Consider the following 23,157-nt stretch of genomic DNA (forward strand, 5'->3'; position numbering starts at 1 on the left):
TGACAAAACACTTTTTCTACATTTCTTTCTGTGTTTGCCTAAATTATGTGTAATACACATAATTTTCTAATATTAGAAAATTTTCTAATATTAAAACTCTCTAGGTAAGTAATTCACCAAATACAAACTATGAAGCCAGGAAAGCATGGTAACGTTCCCAATCCTGCATGCAAGCACTGATTGCATTACTGATCTTGAAATATCTCTTTTTTGGTTTTGTACAGTGTAAGATCTCGGGTGAATCTTGGTGCAGCAGACTGAACATATTAGTAACTAGAATTAGAAAAATGGAAAGTAGAACAGAGAATCAAACTGAGAAATTACCAATTATATTTTTTACATATTCTCCAGGTAATCTCATGTTCATTGAGATACAGCAGCATGGAGTATCATAGGCAATATCATTTACCAGTTTTAAAATGTTGGTGTTCCATAGTGTCACTATTTGAAACATTACGTTTCTGAATTCTTAACTTACTCTTCTCCCCAGCACAAAACAAGAAAAATACCAGTACATGGAACTGTATTGTCCCCAGTTGTGATTATTGGAAGGTTTTTGTGATTTATATTCAAAGTACAGCTCTTAAGTAGTGTGACTAATCTGAAAATAATCTGATGGAGTGAGAGGTTGATGTGATTTTTGTAGACCAGGAGTTTCAGGGAGATGAGATGTGCAGTTTGCAGATGACTTTGAGTTGTTTGCACACAGTAATGAAATAGAGAATTTGAGGAAACCAGTCTTGAATTCAAAGTTGTATGAGGTTTAGTTTTTAATGAACTTTGTTCTTTTATGCTTTTATTTCAATGAAATGCCTACTTGCATATTAAATGTCTCATTGATCTGCCTGGCTTATGCATCATGGTCTTCCCAAATGCATGTTGTCTTCTTGCCTGCACCTTTTCTCTCTTCAGACCTCTCTTCCCTTTTCTTCCTTCCTCACAACCTCCATTTTTGTTCTTTGGTACACACTGGGATGGATTGTCCCTCCTTTTTTACGTTAAATACCAGAAGAGGGAACATTGATAACAGGAGAGGTATGATCTTTCTGCTTTCTTTTTTTAACCAGTATCACTGAGACTACCTATGGAGTGCTCTCTGCTGCCTCTGCTTTGAGTTTTGCTTGGAGGATGGACAGAGAAGCCTCCCAGCCCTGCTGAGTTTTCACTTGTAGTCTGGAGGATTCTCAGTACAGACAGGTTCTTAGAAATTGCAAGCTAAAGCTCAAAAGACTTTCAAGAAATTGCTGCTGTGCATGTGCAAATTGCATTTTGGAAAGAGGATTTGCATACATTTGGGTCAAAATAGGCCATGTATTCTGAAATAAGTATGTTTTGTGTAATTACACTATTGAATGTCAGACTTCCACTCCAAGAGTTAGAAGTAGCTGTTGTTTTAAGTGGCAACCTGTTTTTCACAGTGATACTTTAATACATTTTATTAATACTCCTAACAGAAAGTGATTAGTTGTTTTATCAAACTTTTCTAAAGAGTAAGTCTGGTGCAAAAATAGAGTGTTTCCTCTTAGCATCTTGGAAGTCTGGCAACATTACAAAGAAATGAGTATCAGTTTAAAATGTGAATTGTGAGGCATCAGTAACTGTGTAGGGTGCTGTGAGCTGTGCCTGTTCTAGTCCCTCTTCTAGTATTGTATAAAGACTGCAATTCTGGCCAGCCTTTCTGTGATTTGCAGGAGATAAAGGACATTGTCACCTTTTTTTACATGCCTTCTCAGTGGACTGTCAATATGCCTTGCACTTTGAATTGAAAGATGAATTTAAATAATGACTTAAATGTCATAGCATTTCCAAGTTACAATATTAGATATTGTTAATCTCCTTTAAATACATTTTGTAAGTTATGTTTTTTTCTTCTGTTAAAATAATATCGTCAAGCAGAAACCAAATTCCAGGAAAATGTATTTATCTGGATATGGTGTGGAACTTGCAATAAAGAGTACAGAATATAAAGCAGTAGATGACACACAGGTTAAAGGTAGGTGGGTTTTTTAAATGATTTGCTATCTTGCTGGAGATACTATTGAAATGCATTAAAATCTTCAGTTTGTAAAATATTCAGTCATTAATATGTTGAAGGTTATACTTAATTTCAGTCTACAGAAGGAAATCTCAGATATTAGAAACTAAGTCAAAATACATGAGAACATTTGTAAAGATCTGTGCTTAGGACACAGTCAATTTTCTAACCTCTAATTGCTGTTTTCTGTGGCTCTTCAAAATACAATCTGGTCTTCTTCCTCTCAGTAATTTTGAGATGGTTTACTTTTGTACTTCAGTTACTTTATGATTGTTGGCACTGCTCATATTCTAATGGCTACATCTGTATGGATGTACATCTAATGGATACATCAGTATCTGCACGTTAGTGTTTCAGGGCTGAGGGGTTTTTATTTCCTCTGAATTTCTGTGGAAATACTTTCACAATCTTCTGTAGAAAAGATGTTGAATAGAATATAGAATGTGGACTAGTGCACATTACAATGTATTGAAATAAGACATGTACTATAGAAAATGGTAACTACAGCATGGGGACACAGAGAAATGACTTTGCAGGGACATTCATAAGATAAAAGCAAAGTTAACTCTCTTTCAAAAGACTAAGGTTTAATGACCTTTGAGTCATGTCAAAAAATAGTTTAGTTTTTTTAAAGGAAAAAATGCTGATCTGTGATTTACATCAAATGCCAGCTGGAGATTTAAGTGCTTTAAGGTCATCAGACTTTTCAAGTGTAAATTTGGTAGTAGTTGATTGATGAGAGTTATACCTTATCATTTAATCAAACTGAGAAATGGCTGATTTGTGAATTGTTAAACCTCACTTATTTTTTATATAAAAATTGTTACCACTGAATTAATTATATTAAAATTAATTTTAATGTTGCAAAGTTCTGTAGAGTGATTAATTTGGATGCCAAAATATGTAAGTATACATTTAATTAAAACTACATCTGGGAATGATGACTTTGTGATTGTACGTTTCTATTAACTGGTTTATAATTCATAAAAACATAATACTACACTAATTTTCTTGGCTTATATTGTGTACATGTGTTATGTATTCAGGAGCAAATGAAACAAAAGAAGAGGAAGATGAGAAAGAGGAGGAGGAGGAAAGTGATATCCAAGGATTTCTCTTTGGCAAATTAAAGTGAGTTGATATAAGTTATAATTAAACTTTTACATTTGTTTCTGGAACCTCAACCAGTTGGGTTTTTTTAATAGAATGATTGATATTTATGTTGGAAAGTATTTCATTGGTGGAAATTAATTTTATTTTTTTTTTATGTCCTATGAACATAAAGATGCAAGCTTATTTATTCTGTTAATTTAAATTTATTGCTTTTAGTTTTCTAATTTCTATACAGTGAACTTTTAAAATTAAAATTATCTGCCTGGGTAACACTAACAAAAACTTAGAACATGGTGATTTCACATTTGTTAGGTAATTAGAATCAAAATGTTGGTTTTCAAAATGCAAGAGTAGCACAAGGAATCCAAACACATGAGCTGTATCTCCATAAGGTGTTTTTAAGAAGGATAGTAATAGATTTCATGGAGTTAAGGAGTGATACTTCTAGGATGATGGGCTTATGATAGATACCATCTCATTCTGGAGTTTGAGTTTGTATTCTCTTCCCTCAGGAACTCTTATCTCCAAGCTGCAGTCTGTTAAATGAAATTGAATGTTACCCTACTGAGCACTCCTTCCAGTCCTCAGCTGGATTCATTTTGTGGTATCAGTCATGCAAAGTGCTTCCCTTTTCCTGTAACAGATCCATGTCGTGGATCATAAATTTTTTTCTTCAGCAAAGAAGAAAAAGGTTGTGGCTCTTCTCTAGATGTCATTCTCTTGTTATTTAAAACAAAGAGAAAACTTGTTTGTAAATATTGTCACTAAACTGTAAATCTCAGAGTTCAGAGCTGCTAATTCTGTCTAAATTCTTGAGAGCCCATCCCCTCCCTTCCTGTCTTTTTGTTCTCAAACATGTTGAGGTAGAAGTGCACTCAGATCATGCGGCTTCCCTGTTGTTTCACCTATATGTTTGAGATTCTGCACAGCAGGTGATAGCAAATGCTTATGCCATATCTTTATCTGAGCATTTTTTCTTCTTGTGTTTTGCTAGGTTTAGCTATACTTAGACTCTTGATTCTCCACTGTGACTGATTTGTGAAGCTGTCAGATAATTCTATCTTTTTGACACTGTTTCTAGATTCATTGGGTTTTTTTCTCTTCTCCTTTTCATACATGAGGTGAAATAGATGTTTCAGTAGTCTCTAAATTGTCTCTCTGTTACAGCCATGTCAAAAGTTTTACTTTTCTCAGCTGTGAAGTAGCTATGAATGCAAGCAGAAGACATAAAATGTTTAGAAATTTAATGGAGAATTTTTTCAAGCATATCTTACAGCAGGCTCTGAAATACTTGTCCTCAAAACTTCTTTACCTACCTATTATGTTCTCAAAACAAATAGCTAAGCTTTTGTGTACCATGTTCTTTAGCTCTGACAGATGATTTGTGTGCTCAGTAGATTGATTTTGTCAGTGCTGTTAGTTTAAAAAACATATTCTCAACTTTGTATTGCTTATACCTCTTGTAGTTAATGCCACAAAGAGTGTATTCAGTTACAGTCAATATATAGTACAGTTAAGGTACAGTTAGTTATACATCATCCTATAGCAAGCTAAATAAACAGTAACCTGTATGGCATGTTAATACTGTTCCATCTTTGACTTTATTTATTCCATCTAAATTTATGTGGCAGGTTTTGAGACACATCACTACAAAATAAGTGAACTCCTGGTATTCAGTAAGAATTTCCTTACAGAGAGAGTTGTCAAGCATTGGGACAGGCTGGCCAGGAACGTGGTTGAGTTGCCATGCCTGGGTGGATATGGCACTTAGGGACATAGTTTAGTGGTGGACTTGACAGTGCTGCCCTAATGGTTGGACTTAAGGACCTTTGTTGCCGGGCTTGCAAGGCTTCCTCAGGGGTGAAGAGATAGATGAGAATCTTGACTCCATGATCAGAAGGCTGGATTTATTAATTTATTATATATATTACATTAAGACTATACTAAAAGGAATAGAGAGAAAAATTCAGAAGCTGCTAAGCTAAGAATAGAAAAGGAAGGAATAAACAAAGGAGCTCTCTCTGATTCTGTCCCAGAGAGAGCTCGGTCTCTGATTGGCCCTTAATTGTAAACATGGAACATAGGCCAATCACAGGTGCACCTGTTGCATTCCACAGCAGCAGATAACCATTGTTTACATTCTTTCTCTGGGGCCTCAGCTTCCCAGAAGAGGGAAAAATCCTAAAGAAAGGATTTTTCACAAAAGATGTCTGTGACAGACCTTAGAGTTCCTTTCTGACCAAAATGATTCTATGATTCTCTTTAGCTGGGGTTTAGCCCTCAGAAATCACCTTTTCTCACTCAAAATCCATATTTTTGTTTCAATAATAAATTAAAGTTCATTCTTGGTTGTTATCCTAAGAACACAACATTAGCTGTGAGCAGTACTGTGGATAAGAGCAGACACTGATGAATGTAATTGATTCTTTTTTGTAATAAAATGTTTTATTGTAGACGGATGCATCCTGACCTGAAAAACAATCTGATGGAGTTTAAAAAACATCTGATTGAAACTACTAACAACATGGAACCACTGAAGGTTTGGGAGATGCAGGGTATGTATTGTATTTTATTTTTAATGAACACTGTACTCTATTTAATATTTCTTTTGTTATTTTAATGCATTGACATTATGATAAAAGCTTCTTTTAAAAGAAGAGACATAATTTCATAAAAAAAACTTAATATCTTAAGTATTTAAAAGGCATGTTCTGATACCTCGTATTGTATGCTAGAAATTCAAGGAACATTTAAGTAATTTTATAAGATGGAGAGATATACTACCTGTTTTTCTGGCTTATGTATCATCTCAGGTATTAACACTTGTTTTAGATACTTTTTTTGGAAGTCAGGCAAAAGATATAATTTTGACACAACTGCTAGGTTGGATGAAATACATGTTAGGACAGCTTGTTTCCTTTAATTTATAAATTTTATCAGTATACTGGAGTTCACATCTATGCCTTTTTAAAACATAGTATCAAGTGGAAGAACATGCTTTTGAAAGCTTTCCTGTAGAAAAGGAAAACAAATGCATTGGTTGCTAAAGCTTATGTGCTGATGACTTGCAGGACACTCAGTAGCTTGAATTAAATATAAATCTCTCATAAAATGTCACAATATTCAAGTTTATGCAAGTAAATTTTCCCTCTTACGGTCTTCAGCTTTAGAGGACAACCTGATCAGTTTGCCTCTATATTAGTGCAGTGAAGGAGACTGAGCAATCATCTGAGCTTCAGTTTCTTTTGGGACCCTGATGTTACAGAGCTTGCTAGCAATGTCCAGTCTGATATTAGCTGTGTGAGATAATTGTAGTTCGCGGGCAGTCTCTTATCAGTGAAGTTCAACTGCGGGATTTATCTTTGTCCAAAGTTAAAAACTATTGAAAAATATTGCTTTAAAGTTCTCTTGAGAAATCTACTTTGGAAAAAAAATTGGAAAACAAAATAATGGGTTGGACTATTGTTCTTTTTGTGTGTGATTGAATGCCACTTGGCTGATATTCAAGCTGAAGCAGCCATGAAACTTCAGTCCCTTTAATGCCTGCCTTCAAAAGGCAGTACAACGTCTCTGTTTAGTGGTAGTCTTTTCTGTGGTGTTATGGCTACATATATGAAAAAGGAAACTGGTGCTGCTCCCCAAAGAACCAGTTCTTAGTGTTCAAAGTAGTTAAGTGTTGGAATGCTGTTAATTTATGTCAGGAAGACTTGTAGTGGCTTATGGTGCAGGATATTCAGTTTTCAGCCCCCACATTTTTTGGTGCAGTTGTTTTAATACCCTTACTGCTGACATGACAGGGTGCTTTCTCTAGATCATTCTTAATGACTAATTATAGTGGCTGAATTAATGGCTCAGCTTCTCTCTGATTTCCTTTAATTAGCTTCAAAGTAAAAATCTAGCTAAATTTAAGCAAAACTACTTCAGCTATAGGGCATACTTCTATTTATAAATGAACCTAAACACCATTCAAGAGTTGTCTTTCAAGAGCTTTTATATTTTAGGTAAGTAATTAGTAAGTACTTTTTGCTCAAGGTGCCTTACACAGCACTCAGCTGTGTTAGGGTGCTGTAAGGGGAGGTCTGTAAGTGACTGCCCTGACCAGAGATAACCAAGGAGGTAAAAAGATGTCAATTGGCATCAGTGGTATTAGAATGTTTGGATCCTAGCTGTTCAGCATAAAATGGAAATTATTAACAGTTTATGAAGGGTTTTAAGTGTATGACCCAAGTTTACAGCTTCCTCACTATCTGCAGTAATAGCAGCAGTTGGCTGTTGTGGCTTCAACAGATCACAACTTATTTGCCTGTTGAAAGGGTCCTGAAACCTACTTTTGATTTCTTTTCTTGGTAAAATTATTAAGAAATAGAAGTTAACGTTCCACCTCTCGCTCACCTATTTTTTCATCCAAGAAGTATTTTATCAGGCTAAACTAGGAATGTTTTATTCACTTTGATTCAGCCTTCCTTTTTTTTTAATTTTATTTTTCTTCCCCCATCCTAGATCTTAGTTTTCAAGCAGCTACTCGAATTATGTCTACCCCTGTTTATGACGCCTTAAAAGTAATGAAAGACATTGCTCAGAACTTCCCAATAAGAGCCAGGTATGGTATTAAGTTGTTTTTTTTTTTTCAAATGCTATCTTAATGTTTGTATTTGACTGTAATGACAGTAATACAGATTTATATCCAAATCCTGCAGTCACATATTCATGTTCAACAGCTTGCTAGATGGATTCCAGGCAATTTCATTGAGTAGAAGATAACTCCAGGGAGAGCTCATGATCAGTCTCTTAAATGTTCGTCTGATGCAGGAGATGCCATGAGGGCATGCTAATCATTAGTTGAGGCTGTGCTAATTACTATTACTTTAGGACATGCTAATCATTTCTTAGTTCTCATGGATTTCACTGGACTGATATTTTCCCAGGTGAAAACTTCTGTTCAATTCGTAGCAGAACTAGTCACAGTGGGAAGAGGCAAAATACCATTAATAAATTTCATGGGGATCCACACACATTAGTTCTAAGCACAATGTTGCTGTTGAGATTGGGTCCTGGCTGTTGTATGGTAGTGTTCTTACTGGGGAAGATCTGTCTTCCATAACAGATTACTAAATAAAAGTTCAAAAGACTATAATAAATAAATGGACATGTTGTGATTTTAGCTATCTGAATATGAAAAATTGTTCTTCTTGTAAGCCAGTAGTACTGTAGTTGAGAAATGCTTTTCTTCATACTTATTAAGTTCTTCATGTAATCCTATCAGCAATATTTGCTTGAATTACTGAATTAAATATGATGCTAAATAGGGTTCTTAACGCAGCGTGCTTTCACATTTTGCCACTCTTGTTTAATTATCACAGTATTTCATTGTCACCCCTGATTGTCTGTTGGAGAAAATCTACACTATAATGGAAAAACTACCATTGTAACATCTTGTGTCAAGGAAGCAAAATGCCTTTTAAAATGCCTGAAGCATAATTATTATGAAATAGTATGGTATAAGTTTGCACTTAGATTAGCAATCAGAAAATTCAGCTCTCCAGTAGGAGATAGTGGAAGCGTACTTAATGTCAAACTTCAAGTCCAGTTCTGTTCTTTAAAGGACAGGAAAAAAGTCATTTTGAAGTGTGCCAGGTGACATTTAAATCATGGATTTTACAAGTCATTAAATCGTTACATTCCACTCCAACTCCCGTTGTGTATTTGTGGCATTAGAGAGCTCAATTCACCTACTCTTCAAGTATTTTCTGGGTAAAAGTATAAGAATACTTTAAAATTGTTAAAAGGGGAATCACTGTTTCTGTCCTACATGACTTATTCTAACATGCTAATCTAGCATGTTATTTTAACATGAGAGATTACAAATATTTAAATAACTTAAATTTAGTAGGTCTACATTGACAGCTTAAAGGGTCATTGTGTAAAATAGTGCACAGACTAAATTTCATTAATAGTCTAATCGTGCTTAACCTGATCAATCAAAATACTAGTTTGGAAAAAAAACAAAACTAGAATAAACAGGAAATGAAGAGATATTGCTTAGACACTTTAGATAAATAGCCAATCATTATAATAATAGTATTTTTAACTGTGTAAGTTTCAGACAGTTTTTATATGAAAACAACCATTTTTTTTACACAAAATTTGGTTGAAGAAGGCTGTATGCAAATTTTAGAACTGACGTAATGAAAATAAAATACTGCATGTTTCTTAAAAAACAGGGTTCCTTAGACCTTAAAAAAAATTAATATACCATTCCTCTGAAATTTTCTTTCATATTCTAATTTACCACCTGTATTTTTGTGTCTCAGTATTTCCAGTTGAAAAGGTTAGTCTGAGGTAGATTTTACAAAATGTCATCAGATGTAGACAGTGTACCAGCTGATATATGTCATGGCAACATTTTGATAATTCATTTTATAAGGTATTTTTCATCTTTGATTTGTTGTATACTTGTCCTATTATTGCATTCTTGAAGAGCATATAATTAGGTACTATAATGCTCTGTTGCTTGCTATTTATTAATCATTCACAAATGTTAACATATGACCCTGTGAAAGGTTCCCTTTTATCCCCTCAACCTTTGATTCTATATGGCTACACGCTCTTCCAGGTAAGAATAAAGATGCATAAAATTATAGAGAATATTTCAACTTTAAGGTGATTCAAGAACATTCCTACATCATGTAGAAAGATAAATAGTGTTCATTTACTTTCAGCCACTGAAGTGTTTTCTCTTTAGTTAGTCTTTCACTTGACAATTACAAAAACATAAGTAAAAGTTTTGTGAAGCTCTGAACAAATTGAACAAAAGAGAGAACTCAAAATGAACAGATGTTTTTCACAGGTATGCTTGTTACTTCAGGTTGGTAGGGTGTCCTTTTCAAGGGTCAACCATCACACTTTCTCCATAAAATTATGCTAAAATCCTGCAATGTCAGCTGCCATGCATGAACAAGGAACTGTTCAATGATTCCTTGCATTGCTTTCCTATTACTAGAACAACTATCTAAAGCTTACCTTTTGCTGATGGGTATTTTACTTCCTTGCTAATATTGGACCACCTTTATATTTTCCTTTGTCTTTTTTATTATTTTACCATTTATGTTTTATTTTTCTGCCCAACTACTCACAGTGGGAGCCATTTGGATATCTACAGGTTGTCCTGTTTATCTGTGCATTTTTATCAACCCAGTGTGCTTCTGACAGCTGCTGGCCCTACTATTTTTGTTGAGTTCAGCATGATAAAATTCAGGTTTTTTAAGTATTTTTTGAAATTTTTTACTTCAGAACTCTCTAATACCAAGCTTAGAAATGATACTGTTTGCTCCTACAGTATGTCTCTTTGGTGGTCTGGAAAGCTTGAATAGTTATTTAAAGTAAACTGATTTTATGTCTTATTTCTGACATATTGTGAGAAATGTGGAGTATACTGGCAAGATCTATTCTAAATCAGTTTCTTTAGGGGGGAGATGAGAATTTATATTATTAAATGCTTTATTTTCCACAAGTTTGAAACTGGCTTAGCAGGGTCATTCTTGGTTTACTTAGTTAACTTTCAGGTTTAAGATGATTCCAGTTTTTCTTGAAGCCCTGGACAAATTTGCTAAAACATGTGCAGTCCTGTTTTGAAAAAAAAATGTTCATATAGGCAACTAGAACATTTATTTTGGCATTTATCAGAACAGTCAGATTTAGTTAATATGGTTTAGGTTTTTTTAAAACATGGAGAGATTAATTTGCCTCTGAAAGTGTTTTATGATAAGCCCGATAATTATAAACTTCACATACAATACAGTGTGGCTGGGGAAGATAAAATAGTCTTCCAGAACATTCAGAGGTAAAAAAGACAAATTCATGTGTTACCTTCAAAAGATGGAATGACTGAGGAAACTAAACCTTTTTCTGTCTGTGAATGCTTAACATTTTTAAGGGTCTCTATCTGCAAATCTCTTTTTTCTAAGTCTCAGCTAATTTTAAAGTGGTCATTGTTTGCATGCTTTCCTTGCCTTTGTCCAGACAAATCTGTGGCTCTCCATGCTGTAAAGTTGAGTACCATGGAGACGGTAATATTAACTTAAAATATGCAAATATGGTATGTATTCAGGTAATAATTTAGATGACCAAACAACTTACTTTTTTATAATATACATCCAGAAAAATAAGCCATGAGGAAAGATTGAGTGGTAAAAAATACATTGATGATAATTCTGCAAAAAAAAGAAAACTAGCCTGAATCTGAAACGTGGGTTTACTAGAGTAAAAGAGACCTATATTTGTCTTAAAAATTCAGTATTTATGATACTGCATTGCTCTTCTTTTTAAGACTTAATTACAGCATTCTTCAGTTACAGTGCATTGGATGTTTAATTAAAATACCAATTTAATATAAAATAATGCTCTTTTAAAAATATGGTGGTTGAGTGATACAAATATTTTATTTTAACAGATCATTGACAAGAGTACCTGTAGACAAGAAAATGCAAAATGAAATAGAAGCAAATCAGAAGGTTTGTTTTTATTTCTTCCAATGGACATTTGAACTATTATTGTATTGCTGCTTTTGGAGATTTTTTTACTGTAGCAACTTTCATGGTTTTTGTTAAAGAAAAAGAGCTAATTGTTTTAAAAATGTATTGTGAGACAGGTAACATTTAAATATGTAATTCAAGTATTTCACTTTCTGCTGTTCGTGAAACTTTCTGCATTCTCTCTTTTGGTTTTACAGAATTAGGCAAGGCCAAACAATTTTCATGGAGTGTTGAGTCACAGATTGTGTGCTGGGAAAGCAAAATAGGTATCAGTTACTTTTTCTATGGCTTTGGTGTTGAATCTAAGCCTGCTGCTTATATTATGGTCAGCAAATGCAAACTTTAAGATTTCCACACTCCCAGAATCCCACATGCAGTTATTCTGCAAGGTGTTTTGAACATCATTTGTGTCAGATGGTGGTTTTGTTTTCATCCTTGATTCACTGCATCTTTTTGTGTCTTGTTCCGTGTGAGGAGTCCCTGTTCCTGTGATTTTGACTGATCTGAGATTTTTTCTGAGATGCCACTTAATATTTGTTGAATTTGTTACGTCTGTCTCTGTTCAGTTTGGATTTTTTCTTTCAAGGGGAGTGTTGCAGTTAAATGTTAGGCACAATTCTTGTAGGACTGGTCATGTGAAATGACATCAATGACTGGTCAAATGAAATGATTGGGAGAAGTAACTTAAAATTTGGCTCTGAAACAAATTACAATGGATATGTGTGGTTGGTCAGCTGAATCGCTCCTATGATTCCATTGATGTATTAACTACATTAGGAGGATTTTATGCACCTATCACACTAAGTTTTAATTTCATGTGAGGTCACATCCTTCCTGTAGTCTAAAGGCCTTTAGACAGCTAAAAGCTAAAATTTGTTGAATTAAAGTAAAGAAACTTCCTGAACAGTGCTGCTTGAGCACAATAAATTGTCATGTGCATTCTTGAACTGCAGTACATCCATCTAGCAGCAGGAGAGATATGATCCCATGCTGTGTGTAACTGGATGATTCCCTCTCAAGATAATGAAAGTTGAATAGGAAATGCAATGGGAGGAAATAAAGTTATTAGAAGTGAAAGACATGTGATGATTTAGGTGTAATGAGTTGATACCTAAGCAAGAAATAGACAAAGAACTGCTATAGATAAAAGAAAAAAATAAAATCTCATTAAACTGAACTCACAACTTGCAATGCAGTAATTTGGTGAAGTTTATCAAGAAAATCCTACATGAATATTATCAGCCTTAAATTCTAGTATTGGATGACTGAAGACTCCTTCCATCAGCGTTTTTATGACAAAGTCAATGCACTTCTAGACAATCAAATATCTAGCATCAAAATTGTATTAAGAGCTTTACCTCTGATTTATGGATAACTCTAAGTATCTGAAGGGAGGGTGTCCAGGAGATGGAGCCAGGCTCTTCTCTGTGGTGCTGAGCAATAGGACAAGAGGCAACGGGCAGAAACTGATGAGTGGGGCAGCTCCACCTGAACATGAGGCAGAAGTTCTTTACTTTGTGAATGCCTGAGCACTGGAACAGACTGCCCAGAGAGGTTGTGGAGTATCCCTCACTGGAGATATTCAGGAATGCATATCTGGACACTATCCTGTGCAGTGTGCTTTAGGATGACCTTGTTTTGAGAGGGAGATGGGACCAGATGACACACTGTGATCCCTTCCAACCTTAACCATTGTGCAGTTCAGCTCAGTTCTTTTCCTATTTGCATTTCCTACTTATATTTAACTGTGTGAAAGTAACCACACTGCTTTACAGAAATGATACTATTTTCAATGTTCTCTTATTTTTGCTCTCGTTTGTCCAGTTACAGGTTTATATCAGGAGTGATATACTGAGCCCAAGTTGCTTGCTGTAGGCATGCTTTTCTTAAAGTACAGTTTTTGTTCACACTTACTTTGCTTAGCAAGTGAGAGCTAAATTGGGAAAAATTACATCTTTCTCTTGTGTATTTTTTGTGTTTTCTATTTCTCTGTTGGGAATTAAGGCAGATCTGGAAATCTGACTGCTCCTTCTGTCATGAGTTAGAATACACTGCTGCTGTTGCTCCTGTCACTTATCTTGCTACAGACTGAATGGTGTTGTGCCTCAGAGCTCTCTGTAGGAAAATGATAATACATGCTTTACTCCCTAAATACCACCTTCCTCTTGTATTTGTTTGTTGTGGATCTTTTCTTCTTTTCCAAGCAAAGATTCTATCCCTTTCTCATCTGTGTTCTTTCCATAGGCCCTTTGTTAGATGAGATATTAAGTTTCTAGTCTGTTTTTCCTAATTTCCTGAAACAATTCAACTACAGGTTTTTCAGAATTGAGAGATATTAAGTAATTGAGAAAGCTGGTTTCAAGTGGAGGGACACATGTAAGGTTTCCCTTTGCTGAATGGATATATAGAAATAATTTATAAACTTACAAGCTGTATTTCTGTATGTGTGTATTTTCACTTTCTGTTGGCAAACACTGGGAATGTCCTTTTGTCTGCCTTGTATAGGTAGGTTGTTTTCATTTGTATCTGTACATCAGAAGTGTGTTAAATAGCACTCATAAAATATGTGGTCATTATTTTTTCCAACACTCAGATAAAAAAAGAAATTGTGTGGAAGAGATTTGATGTGTCTGTTTCACAGAATTGCTTAAGTGTGTTTATATATGTTAATGTAGACATATACCAAAATAAGTAAGCAGTACTTTTTACTTTTTAGCATTTCCATGAAACACTTGGAATTCAACCTGGAGAAGCACGTTTATTTCTAAATGGCCTAAATATTGACTTGGATTTTCAAGATCCCTTTAGGTAAAATGTACATTTTGTTTGATGGTCACAGACTTACTGATAATACTGGGGAGTTATGCTTATGGTCCTAATCTCACCTGTTGCATTTTGGGGCAAGGAAGCGTTCCAGTAGGAGGAATACTGATTAACAGTGGTTTTGCTTTGGGTATGGACATTTTATAAGTAGTTGAGAATAGCCTTTTCTCTTGGAATATGTTTTCTTTTTTGCCTATAATTTTACAACTCACCATGTCAAATTAGTTTGGAAATGAAAGGAATCTAACATGTGCTTCTAAAAAGCTGTGGAAAGCACTTTATAAACAAGTAAGTAATGCTTTCATATCCCTGTTACTTAACAATCAGGAACATACAGACATGGAGGCAGTCACAAAGTCTTTCCATCTTGCTGCTGTGGAGTACTTCAGGGGTTTTTTATTCTCAAATGTGAACTTTCAGATTGCAGCAGATGTTCCAGAGTCCCATTGGGTCTTCTGGGAGGTTTTAGGGTGTGGCTGTGTGTTTGATCTGAGTTCTGCCATGATACAGGCTTAGAGTTCGTCTGTGTCTCCATCACTTGTTGTTTGCTTCTCTGCTCACTTGCAAAGCTGCTTCTTAGGGTACCCCAGCTTGGATGGATTTCTGCCTCAGGCAGGACAGTGCAGTAAGAAAGCTTTTACTCTGCTGTCCTGCCACTTCTTACTAAGGATGGATAAAATTGCTTTGTATAAAATAAATCTAAGTGAATTAAAGAATTGTATAATCTCTTGTAAATATGTTTTGAAATAACATAGAGGCATAGTGTTATTAACTGATGTTGTTTTAAACATTAGGCTGTGGGAGAATATAAAGAGAAAACATTCCTAAGACTATTAACATGAAGACTGTTTTTAGTTCTAAAAATAATTTTTATGTCATGACAAGAGATCTTCGTAGACATTATGTACTTTATCTTCCTGGAAAAGCATTTTAGAGACTCTTAAACTGGAAGGAAAAGTGATGCATGGCCTTCATGAACTTGGAATCAAAGGGGAGACCCTGAGTAAATTTATGAGGTTGCATGTACATCCAACAGATAATAACTATGCACTAGATATTCGTCACTCTTCAATAATAGTAAGTAACTAAAGTTATTTATTTAGAGATTACAGCTTTGATAATTCTCTGTATGAAACAGTTTTTCTTTTTTTTACTGCAGTCGAAATACTCTTCATAAGGCCATAGATCAATTAGCAGTTTAAAATGTTTTTAAGGGTAATATTCCTTCAATACTTTTATGAGTAATTTTCTCTAGATTTTACCTTATTAAAATATGAAGATATAGTGCGTTTAAAGGAAAAGAAAAATATATTTAGAGTAGTTGCACACTCCAAACTATACAATTTGTCTTTTATATCAATTAATGTAGCTACATAATACTACATAATATGTCATTATGCAAGACTTCTAAGTGAATTTTGGGCCACTTTATGTATTTATTTCTAGCTGTCCAATGACTGTCATTTTTACCCTTCTTCAAAATTTACACAGGTTTCATTACTGAGGTTATGCACGAGGATAAAATGCACAAACCAAAACCACTACAGCACTAAAATATTACTTTCTTGCACCTGAAGGTGCCACATTTCACTCTTCTGTTTGCCCCAGCTTGCACAGAAGGGACTGGAACAGATCAGCCACATGTTAATTGGCTATTTTGATCTATCTAAAGTTCTGTTGCTGCACTCTGAAGATAAATACTGTACATGGATTACAAGATGGTTGTGCTGTGTTACACATATCTGTGTGATACATTGTTCTGATGCTTGTATTGTGAAAGTAATTTCACTGTTGAAAAAAATTGGTTTTATTCACATCCTTGTACACAGTACTAATGGTCCTTTTTCCTTTTCTATACAGTATTAGTTTTATTGTGTACTGCAGATAAAAACAGTTTGATTAAAAAGAAAAAATGAAGATAAAATTTAGAATCTATTTCCTGTTATTATTTAACAAAAGAAAGGGAGACATTTTGTAGTGTTATTATGCCCACTTATTTCTCTCAGTGTTCAATGCATGTTTTCTAAATGGCAGCTTTTTTTTTGTTTTAGTGGATTAATAATATAGAACAAGATCACAGCTATAGCACATGGCCTGAAAGCTATCAGGAACTGCTAAAACCCTCATTTCCTGGATTTTTACATGAGATTAGACGAAATTTGTATAATTTGGTAAGTTTGGAGAACTTTGGGGGGTTTTTTGCATATGTAAATGTTAATATGTGGGCAGACAATTTATTAAAAAATACACATTTTAGATTTATTGTTAAGTTTTCTATGTGGATCTGCTAAGAGTAGTGAATACTGCTTTATCTAGGGAGTCATATGAGGTTGTTAGTTTGATTTGCAGATGAATTTGGGCAGAGTTTTGTGAATAGTTTTTATATTCCTTTCCATGCTACACATAGAAAATTCACTACTATCAAAGCATGAAGGATGGTAATGGTAGCTGTCCATGCTTTAGAGATGGTAAACTGAGGTACAAAGATATTTAAGTTATGAAGCATGCTGGTTATTTTCTTGTAGCTTATTTTTTCCTCTGTAAATAGGATTCTGTATCATTTAGTAAGCTAGGGAAGCAGCTATTGCTGATTTCAATGAAAATAACAAAAGGAAATCTTACGAACCATAGAATCATAAAATGGTTTGGGTTGTAATGGATCATTAAAAGTTATCTAGTCCAGCTCTCCTGCAATGAATGACCAGGGAGCAAAACTTCATCCAGCCTGTTCTTTAACAAATTAAGTGGTGGTTAACACCATCCACAGTTGTCTGAGCAATCAGTTCCCCTTTGACACCTTTGGTGTCTCACTATCCTCATTTCTTCATATTCAGTCAAAATCTGCCCTCTTCTAGTTTAAAACTGCTGTCTCTTGTTCTATCACTACAGCGTCTCTTCTACTGGTAAAAAGAGCCATCTCCTTCTTGTAAGTCTCCCTGTCCTCATAGGAGAGGTGCTCCAGATTCTGATTGTTTTTGTGGCCCTTTGGATCTGCTTGAGGCCCATATCTTTCCATGGTGTCTCACCATGGCACAGGGACAGAATCCCCTCCCTGGCCATGCTGCCCACACTGCTTTGGATGCAGCCCAGGACATGTTTGTGTTTCTGGGCTGTGAGTGCACACTGCCAGCTCAAGTCCAACCTCTCATCCCCCAGCAACTCCTAAGTCCTTCTTGGCAGGGCTGTTCTTGATCTGTTCATCCCTCAGCCTGTGTGGATAAACTGGAGTTGCCCCAGCCTAGATGCAGCACTTTGCACTTGGCCTTGTTGAAACTTGTGAGGTTTCCATGGATGCACTTCTTGAGCCTGTCCAGGTCCCTCTGAATGGCTTCCAGTCCTTCCCGTGTGTCAGCTGCACCACTCAGCCTGCTGTCCTCTGCAAAGCTTCCCCCTGATGTAGTTGCCTGAAGTGATGCAAAGTTTGTGTGTAAAAAAGACAATGAAAATACCAGCAATAGGTAATTAAAAAGTGTATGTTTATAATGAAGTGTAACATGTGTTTAATGAAGTAGATCACATTACATATTCAGGGTTAAATATAAGAGTTGTAGAAATCTATAACACACCATTTCATTATAATCTGAAGGGGAGTGTTCAAAATTGTTCAAGTTACTCTGCTTCATTTCAGCTACTCTAGTAAATTTGATGAATTGTGAGGGGAGTTTGCAGTGCAAAGTTGAATAAATGAGGTACAGATGTCCAGTTAAAGCTACATAAGGATAATTTGCCTATGCAGACACATCCCAGTTTTAAATTCTGTGCATGCCTGACAGATCTGAATTTATACTCCAAGCTACACTAAGTGAAAGAGTGAATACAAAGATAGGTGAGACAGGAAGGAAGAAATCTTCCCAAAAGCTCAATTTTTTGCTTGAAGTTTGCAGCCAAAATATTGTTGATTTATTTTTGTTTGGTTTTCACAACAGAAGAGTTTGTTAAAAGATGTAACAGAAAATTCAGTACTATATCTTTCTAAAGTAAATATGGAGTTTATTAATAAATACAATGCAATGGCACAGAGTCTTTCAAAGAAGAAAAGTTGGATCACTTCGTTTGAAGTTCACTGAATGGTTAAATCCTATTTTCACTGTTTGGTCCAAATTCCTTAATTCTGATATTATTTTCATTTATAGTCTTAATGTTTTCTTACAATGAATGCTCTAAAAAAATTGAAAACAGCTGGGGCGTACAGGTCCTTTGGAAATTAATGTTCTTATCTTAGATTTTATGTCTGAAGAAAAAATAAAACCAGATATCAAAAATAAATATTGGATACCTGATATGTTTTCTCTTCTTAGGTACTTTTTGTTGATCCTATCCAAGAAGATACTGGTGATTATATGAAGCTGGCAGAATTATTCTATCATCATGATGTACCACTTAGGTAAGGAAAACTGAAAGTCTTGAGGAAAAATATTTAAAAAATAATTCTTCCTTTTTCCTTCTTAATTTTCTATTCCACTAGATGAGGATGCGAATTTGAGTTAAATCCAATGCAACAACATTCTAATAAGGCACACTGGTTACCCATTGTGTCAAGCTTACTCAGATATTAAGTATTCTTAAACAAATAGATTGCAAGGTAAAATATACCTGAGTGTGTGTAAATGAACTGCAAAAGTTTGATAAAAATTTATATTGTCAAATAGTCCCACTGGGTGCCCTTGAGAAGTTGCATTCTAATAAAAATACTTGTTATGTAAAGCATGCTTTCAGGGAATTTTTAAAATTCAGTTCTTTCAATTGTGGTTGCCTTATCTAATGTTGTTTCAATATACACTCTTAAAGACCAAAGTGAGATTATCCTTATAGAGTTTTGAATTTCTGAAAGTGAACATCATTTGAGAGAGAGACACTTCTGAGGAAGAGTCTGGTTGATCTGAGATACCTAGTTGTAAAAAAAAAAAAGAATTGGTCTCAGAAATGGCTGTTTATTTCCACAGTTTATAAAAGAATATCCAAAGTTCAGCAAGATGAATTGCATGTTAAATATTTAAAATCCTCCTGTGAAATGGCTTTTTGTGTCCTCAAGAAATTACAGGTGTTTCATTTTACTTTAAAATTTTACTAGTTCTGATCTTTTTTTGTAGTTGCTTTTCTTAATTTTGTACCATTCAATTACAAAAGCATAATGAAAGACAGATTGCAGTGTTCTGTGTGTCTTCACAGAAGGGTTTGGGTTGGAAGGGACCATAAGTACAGTATAAGGTTTGGGTTGGAAGGGACCATAGTATGGCCTGGTCTCATCCAGGCTTTTTACATGAAAACAGTATCAGTGCAGCACCTCCAATAGGCCTTTTTCCCTCTCAAGCCTCATGTTCCTTTGGGTTTTCTTTCATTTAATGGAAATATAGGGGTTAGTAGTAGGTGTGTTTAAAACCGATGTGAGTAGAAAATGAACAGCAGTGTCAGGGTGATGGAAAGCCCAGAAGGTTCAAGGGTTGAGAGAAGGGCTGGTAGGAGCAGCACACACTGATGATGGGACATCAGTACCCCAGCACTGTCTTCATGCATCCACTCAAGATATCCCTGTCAGGAAAAATAAAAGACAGAGAATGCCCAGACTAAACAAAGACTTAAGCCATTAAGAGATGATGGCAGGAATGTAAAGAATCAAAACCTTCATACAGGTAAGGAGAGAAGGTACTGTGATTAAACCCTATTGACTCACAGAAATCTCAATTATTGTCAGTTGTAAAAGGTATATGTAAAGTCAGTACATAGTTGGTAAGGTAAGCATACTGTAGGGCTGATGAAGGATGCATGGCTGGGATCCTGTGTCACCACACAGTCATGGGAACACCACCCAGCTACAGGGTTTTTATCTCTATGTGCTGGGCAGATCACTTGAATGCAAACATTTTGTTCTTCTGTGTTTGTGTTAGAATTTGTGTGAAGCAGATACTGTGTTAAAATGTATGATCTCTTTTTATTTTTTTTATAGAATTGGAATAGTTTTTATTTTAAGTACACAAGAAGAAATTGATGGAAATGAAGATGCTGGAGTAGCTCTTTGGAGAAGTTTTAATTACATTGCAGAGGAATCTGACACCTCTCAGGCCTTTATGTCGATAATTAATGTTAGTTCTTTGATAAGAAATCATCTATTTACTTCTGGTTTATAATTTATTAATAGTTAGGGTCTTGCTACCTTGTGATAACATGAGATGTATGCATTTACTTTATGCAGAAATGAAGTATTAAAAGCATGTATAGCATTAACAGTCTATAGAATTATTTGCAGAAATACTTTCCTCTTGCACAAAAGATTTGCTCTTGTAATTTTGCCTATCAACAGGTTTTCTTCAATAATATAAAAAAAGTTGGTGCATGCCTTTCAGCTGATATTATTATGGAAAATTATTCTGTATTATTATTAATGTAATGGGCCTGTCTTTGTGTTCTGTGTCTTTTTGGATTTTAATGTCACTTTGGCAGTCCTGTAAGATTTGAAAAACCTTTTCTTATTGTCTAGTGTAGGAAGTGAAACAATAAGATAATTTCTCTTCTTTTCTCATGCTTGAGCTGTCCATGGGTGAAGAAAGCATAGAAGTATTCCAGATTTGCACCTTAATGAGACAGATTAACTTTGTGAGAGAATGCAGATTCTTATAAGACAGGAATTTCAGAGATGGGAGGTGATTGGAGGAGAAATAATGTGAGCCATCTATGTAAAGGCTCTGTGGGTAAAAGTTAGAGAGTATGGTATTTATACATAACAATTTTTCTTCCATTTGTTTTCTGGTTTTATGTTTAGTGCCTAGAAAATGTCATGGTGTCATGGACAAACTTAGAGAGCTTAACATTGAAGGAATTGAAGTAACTAGGACTACCTTGGAAGAGAAACCAACAAATGTTAGGGAGCTGACATGCATGTGTAACAATTATCCAGGACTAGATCAAAAACTATAATTCACAGTGTGCTTTTTAAAATGTTGTATTCCTCTCTTTACTTTGTTTCATAATATAAGGGGGGGATGATAAATATAATTGAAAGTTAACAAAAATAGAAGCAATAATATAAAGTTTGAGCTATTCAGAGCTATAGAGGAAAACATTGTTCCTCATTTGAAGACAAATGAGTAATTTTCACTTCAAATTTTTATTCTATGTATAATGAAAGTAATAAAATACTATTCTATGAAATTAAATAATATTGGTAAGGAAAAATGATCACTTTGGAAAAATTATCACTGGCTAGTTTAGGCTTGGATTAATATGGATTCATGTAACTATCCATGTTAGTTTATAGAGAGCATTTAGATTGCCTCTCCAATTTGTAGAGGGAAATAACCTTTCACATGTAGCTCTCATAGGTGTATTTCTTTGGCTACTTCAGATTTAGACTAAAGGTGTAATAATACATCAATCAGGACAGTGCTCTAATAAAAAAATTGTGCATATGTGCAATAGTGTTAATTAGTAAAGCAGTATAAAAACTGCAGTGCAGCAATAAAAGCAATATGAAATTATACCAGTATAAAATTTGCTAGCACACTATAAAAACATTATACTTATTTATTGTTTATTTACTTCTATTAATTTTATCAGGTTTGACAACTTACTACATTTTTTAATTTCTTTTGATTATAATTCTTGCAGATGTACCATGAAGTGAAAGATGGGAATGTTCTGACAGTGGATGATGTGAAACATGTTCTTAGGAGTGAGTACCCCCATGCCGATGTTCAGAGTATCCTGGCTGCTCGTTCTGAATACGATGAAGGGAGGAAGGTACGTTGAGAGCTGTGCTCAGTGAGAAGTACTGCAGTGTATGCAACTCAATGCATTTACTAAGTTGAAGGATTGCTAGATGTTAAAGCAAGTAAATACAGCACCTTTGAGTAAAATTTGTCTTCAGCCACCATTCAGTCATTAATGGAAATGTTGTAAAGGTTACTGCATTACTGCTCTTACTATGAAAGTTTACTCTTGCCTGCTGTTTTCAGGAGCCACAAGTATTTTTTCTAGTAGGCATGTCAATTTCTTGAATTCTGCTTTCTTCTCAAATAAAGCTTGACTTAGAAACATAAAAACCTTCTGACTTTTTTTAGGGTTCTTTCTTTGGTAAAAGCAGCTTTGACTGTCTCAGAGTTCTTCTCTGATGTTATTTGCTTCATTTTTATTTTTGCTTAAAAGAAAAGAATAAGCTAGAATGTTAAGCAAAATAAGACAGTTTCTCAGCAAGATGTTAAAGCAAAAGTTCATGCATCTATAAAGTATATGGATCTATAATTTCCTTTGTCATTCTGTTTGACAAATGAGTCCCATCTGTCCTGTTAAGTTTCCAAATGCTTTCTGTTTTGTCCCTGCCACTGATGACAAGGTGTGACAGTGAAGCGTGCTTGGAGATTAGAGCTCATCCTCTCTTGATACTAGTTTCATTTTTTTACTACAGTCAGCCACAGCCTGTTTAATCCTGTGATATTTCTGATCTGATCAGGCAGGAGCAACCTTTTACAGGAAGAGTGGCCTGGGCCCGCTGCCTCAGGCGCTGTTTAATGGCGTGCCCTTTCCCAGAGAGGAGATGGATGCGGCAGAGCTGGAGACCCTCATTCTTCAGAGGATTTTTGATGCCACCGGCTTCTTCCAGCGGGCAGTGTTCATGGTATGCTTCACATTTCTGAACGAGTGTAGGGTGGAGCATTTGACAGT

The 23,157-nt window shown here is 34.9% G+C and overlaps 1 protein-coding gene across 1 annotated transcript in view; it reads left to right on the forward strand.

Annotated features, from left to right (window-relative positions):
* UGGT2 (UDP-glucose glycoprotein glucosyltransferase 2) overlaps positions 1-23,157 on the forward strand; it is a 76,380-nt gene that overhangs the window by 15,692 nt on the left and 37,531 nt on the right. The window contains exons 6-17 of the mRNA XM_058018668.1: positions 1,897-1,993; positions 3,082-3,166; positions 5,603-5,703; positions 7,649-7,748; positions 11,598-11,658; positions 14,396-14,487; positions 15,429-15,579; positions 16,554-16,673; positions 18,801-18,886; positions 20,447-20,582; positions 22,105-22,236; positions 22,946-23,110. Coding sequence (XP_057874651.1) covers positions 1,897-1,993; positions 3,082-3,166; positions 5,603-5,703; positions 7,649-7,748; positions 11,598-11,658; positions 14,396-14,487; positions 15,429-15,579; positions 16,554-16,673; positions 18,801-18,886; positions 20,447-20,582; positions 22,105-22,236; positions 22,946-23,110 — 1,326 coding nt within the window. The remainder of the gene's footprint in view (positions 1-1,896; positions 1,994-3,081; positions 3,167-5,602; positions 5,704-7,648; positions 7,749-11,597; positions 11,659-14,395; positions 14,488-15,428; positions 15,580-16,553; positions 16,674-18,800; positions 18,887-20,446; positions 20,583-22,104; positions 22,237-22,945; positions 23,111-23,157) is intronic.

Source organism: Melospiza georgiana, chromosome 2, assembly GCF_028018845.1.
Source record: "Melospiza georgiana isolate bMelGeo1 chromosome 2, bMelGeo1.pri, whole genome shotgun sequence".
Taxonomy (NCBI): Eukaryota; Metazoa; Chordata; class Aves; order Passeriformes; family Passerellidae; genus Melospiza; species Melospiza georgiana.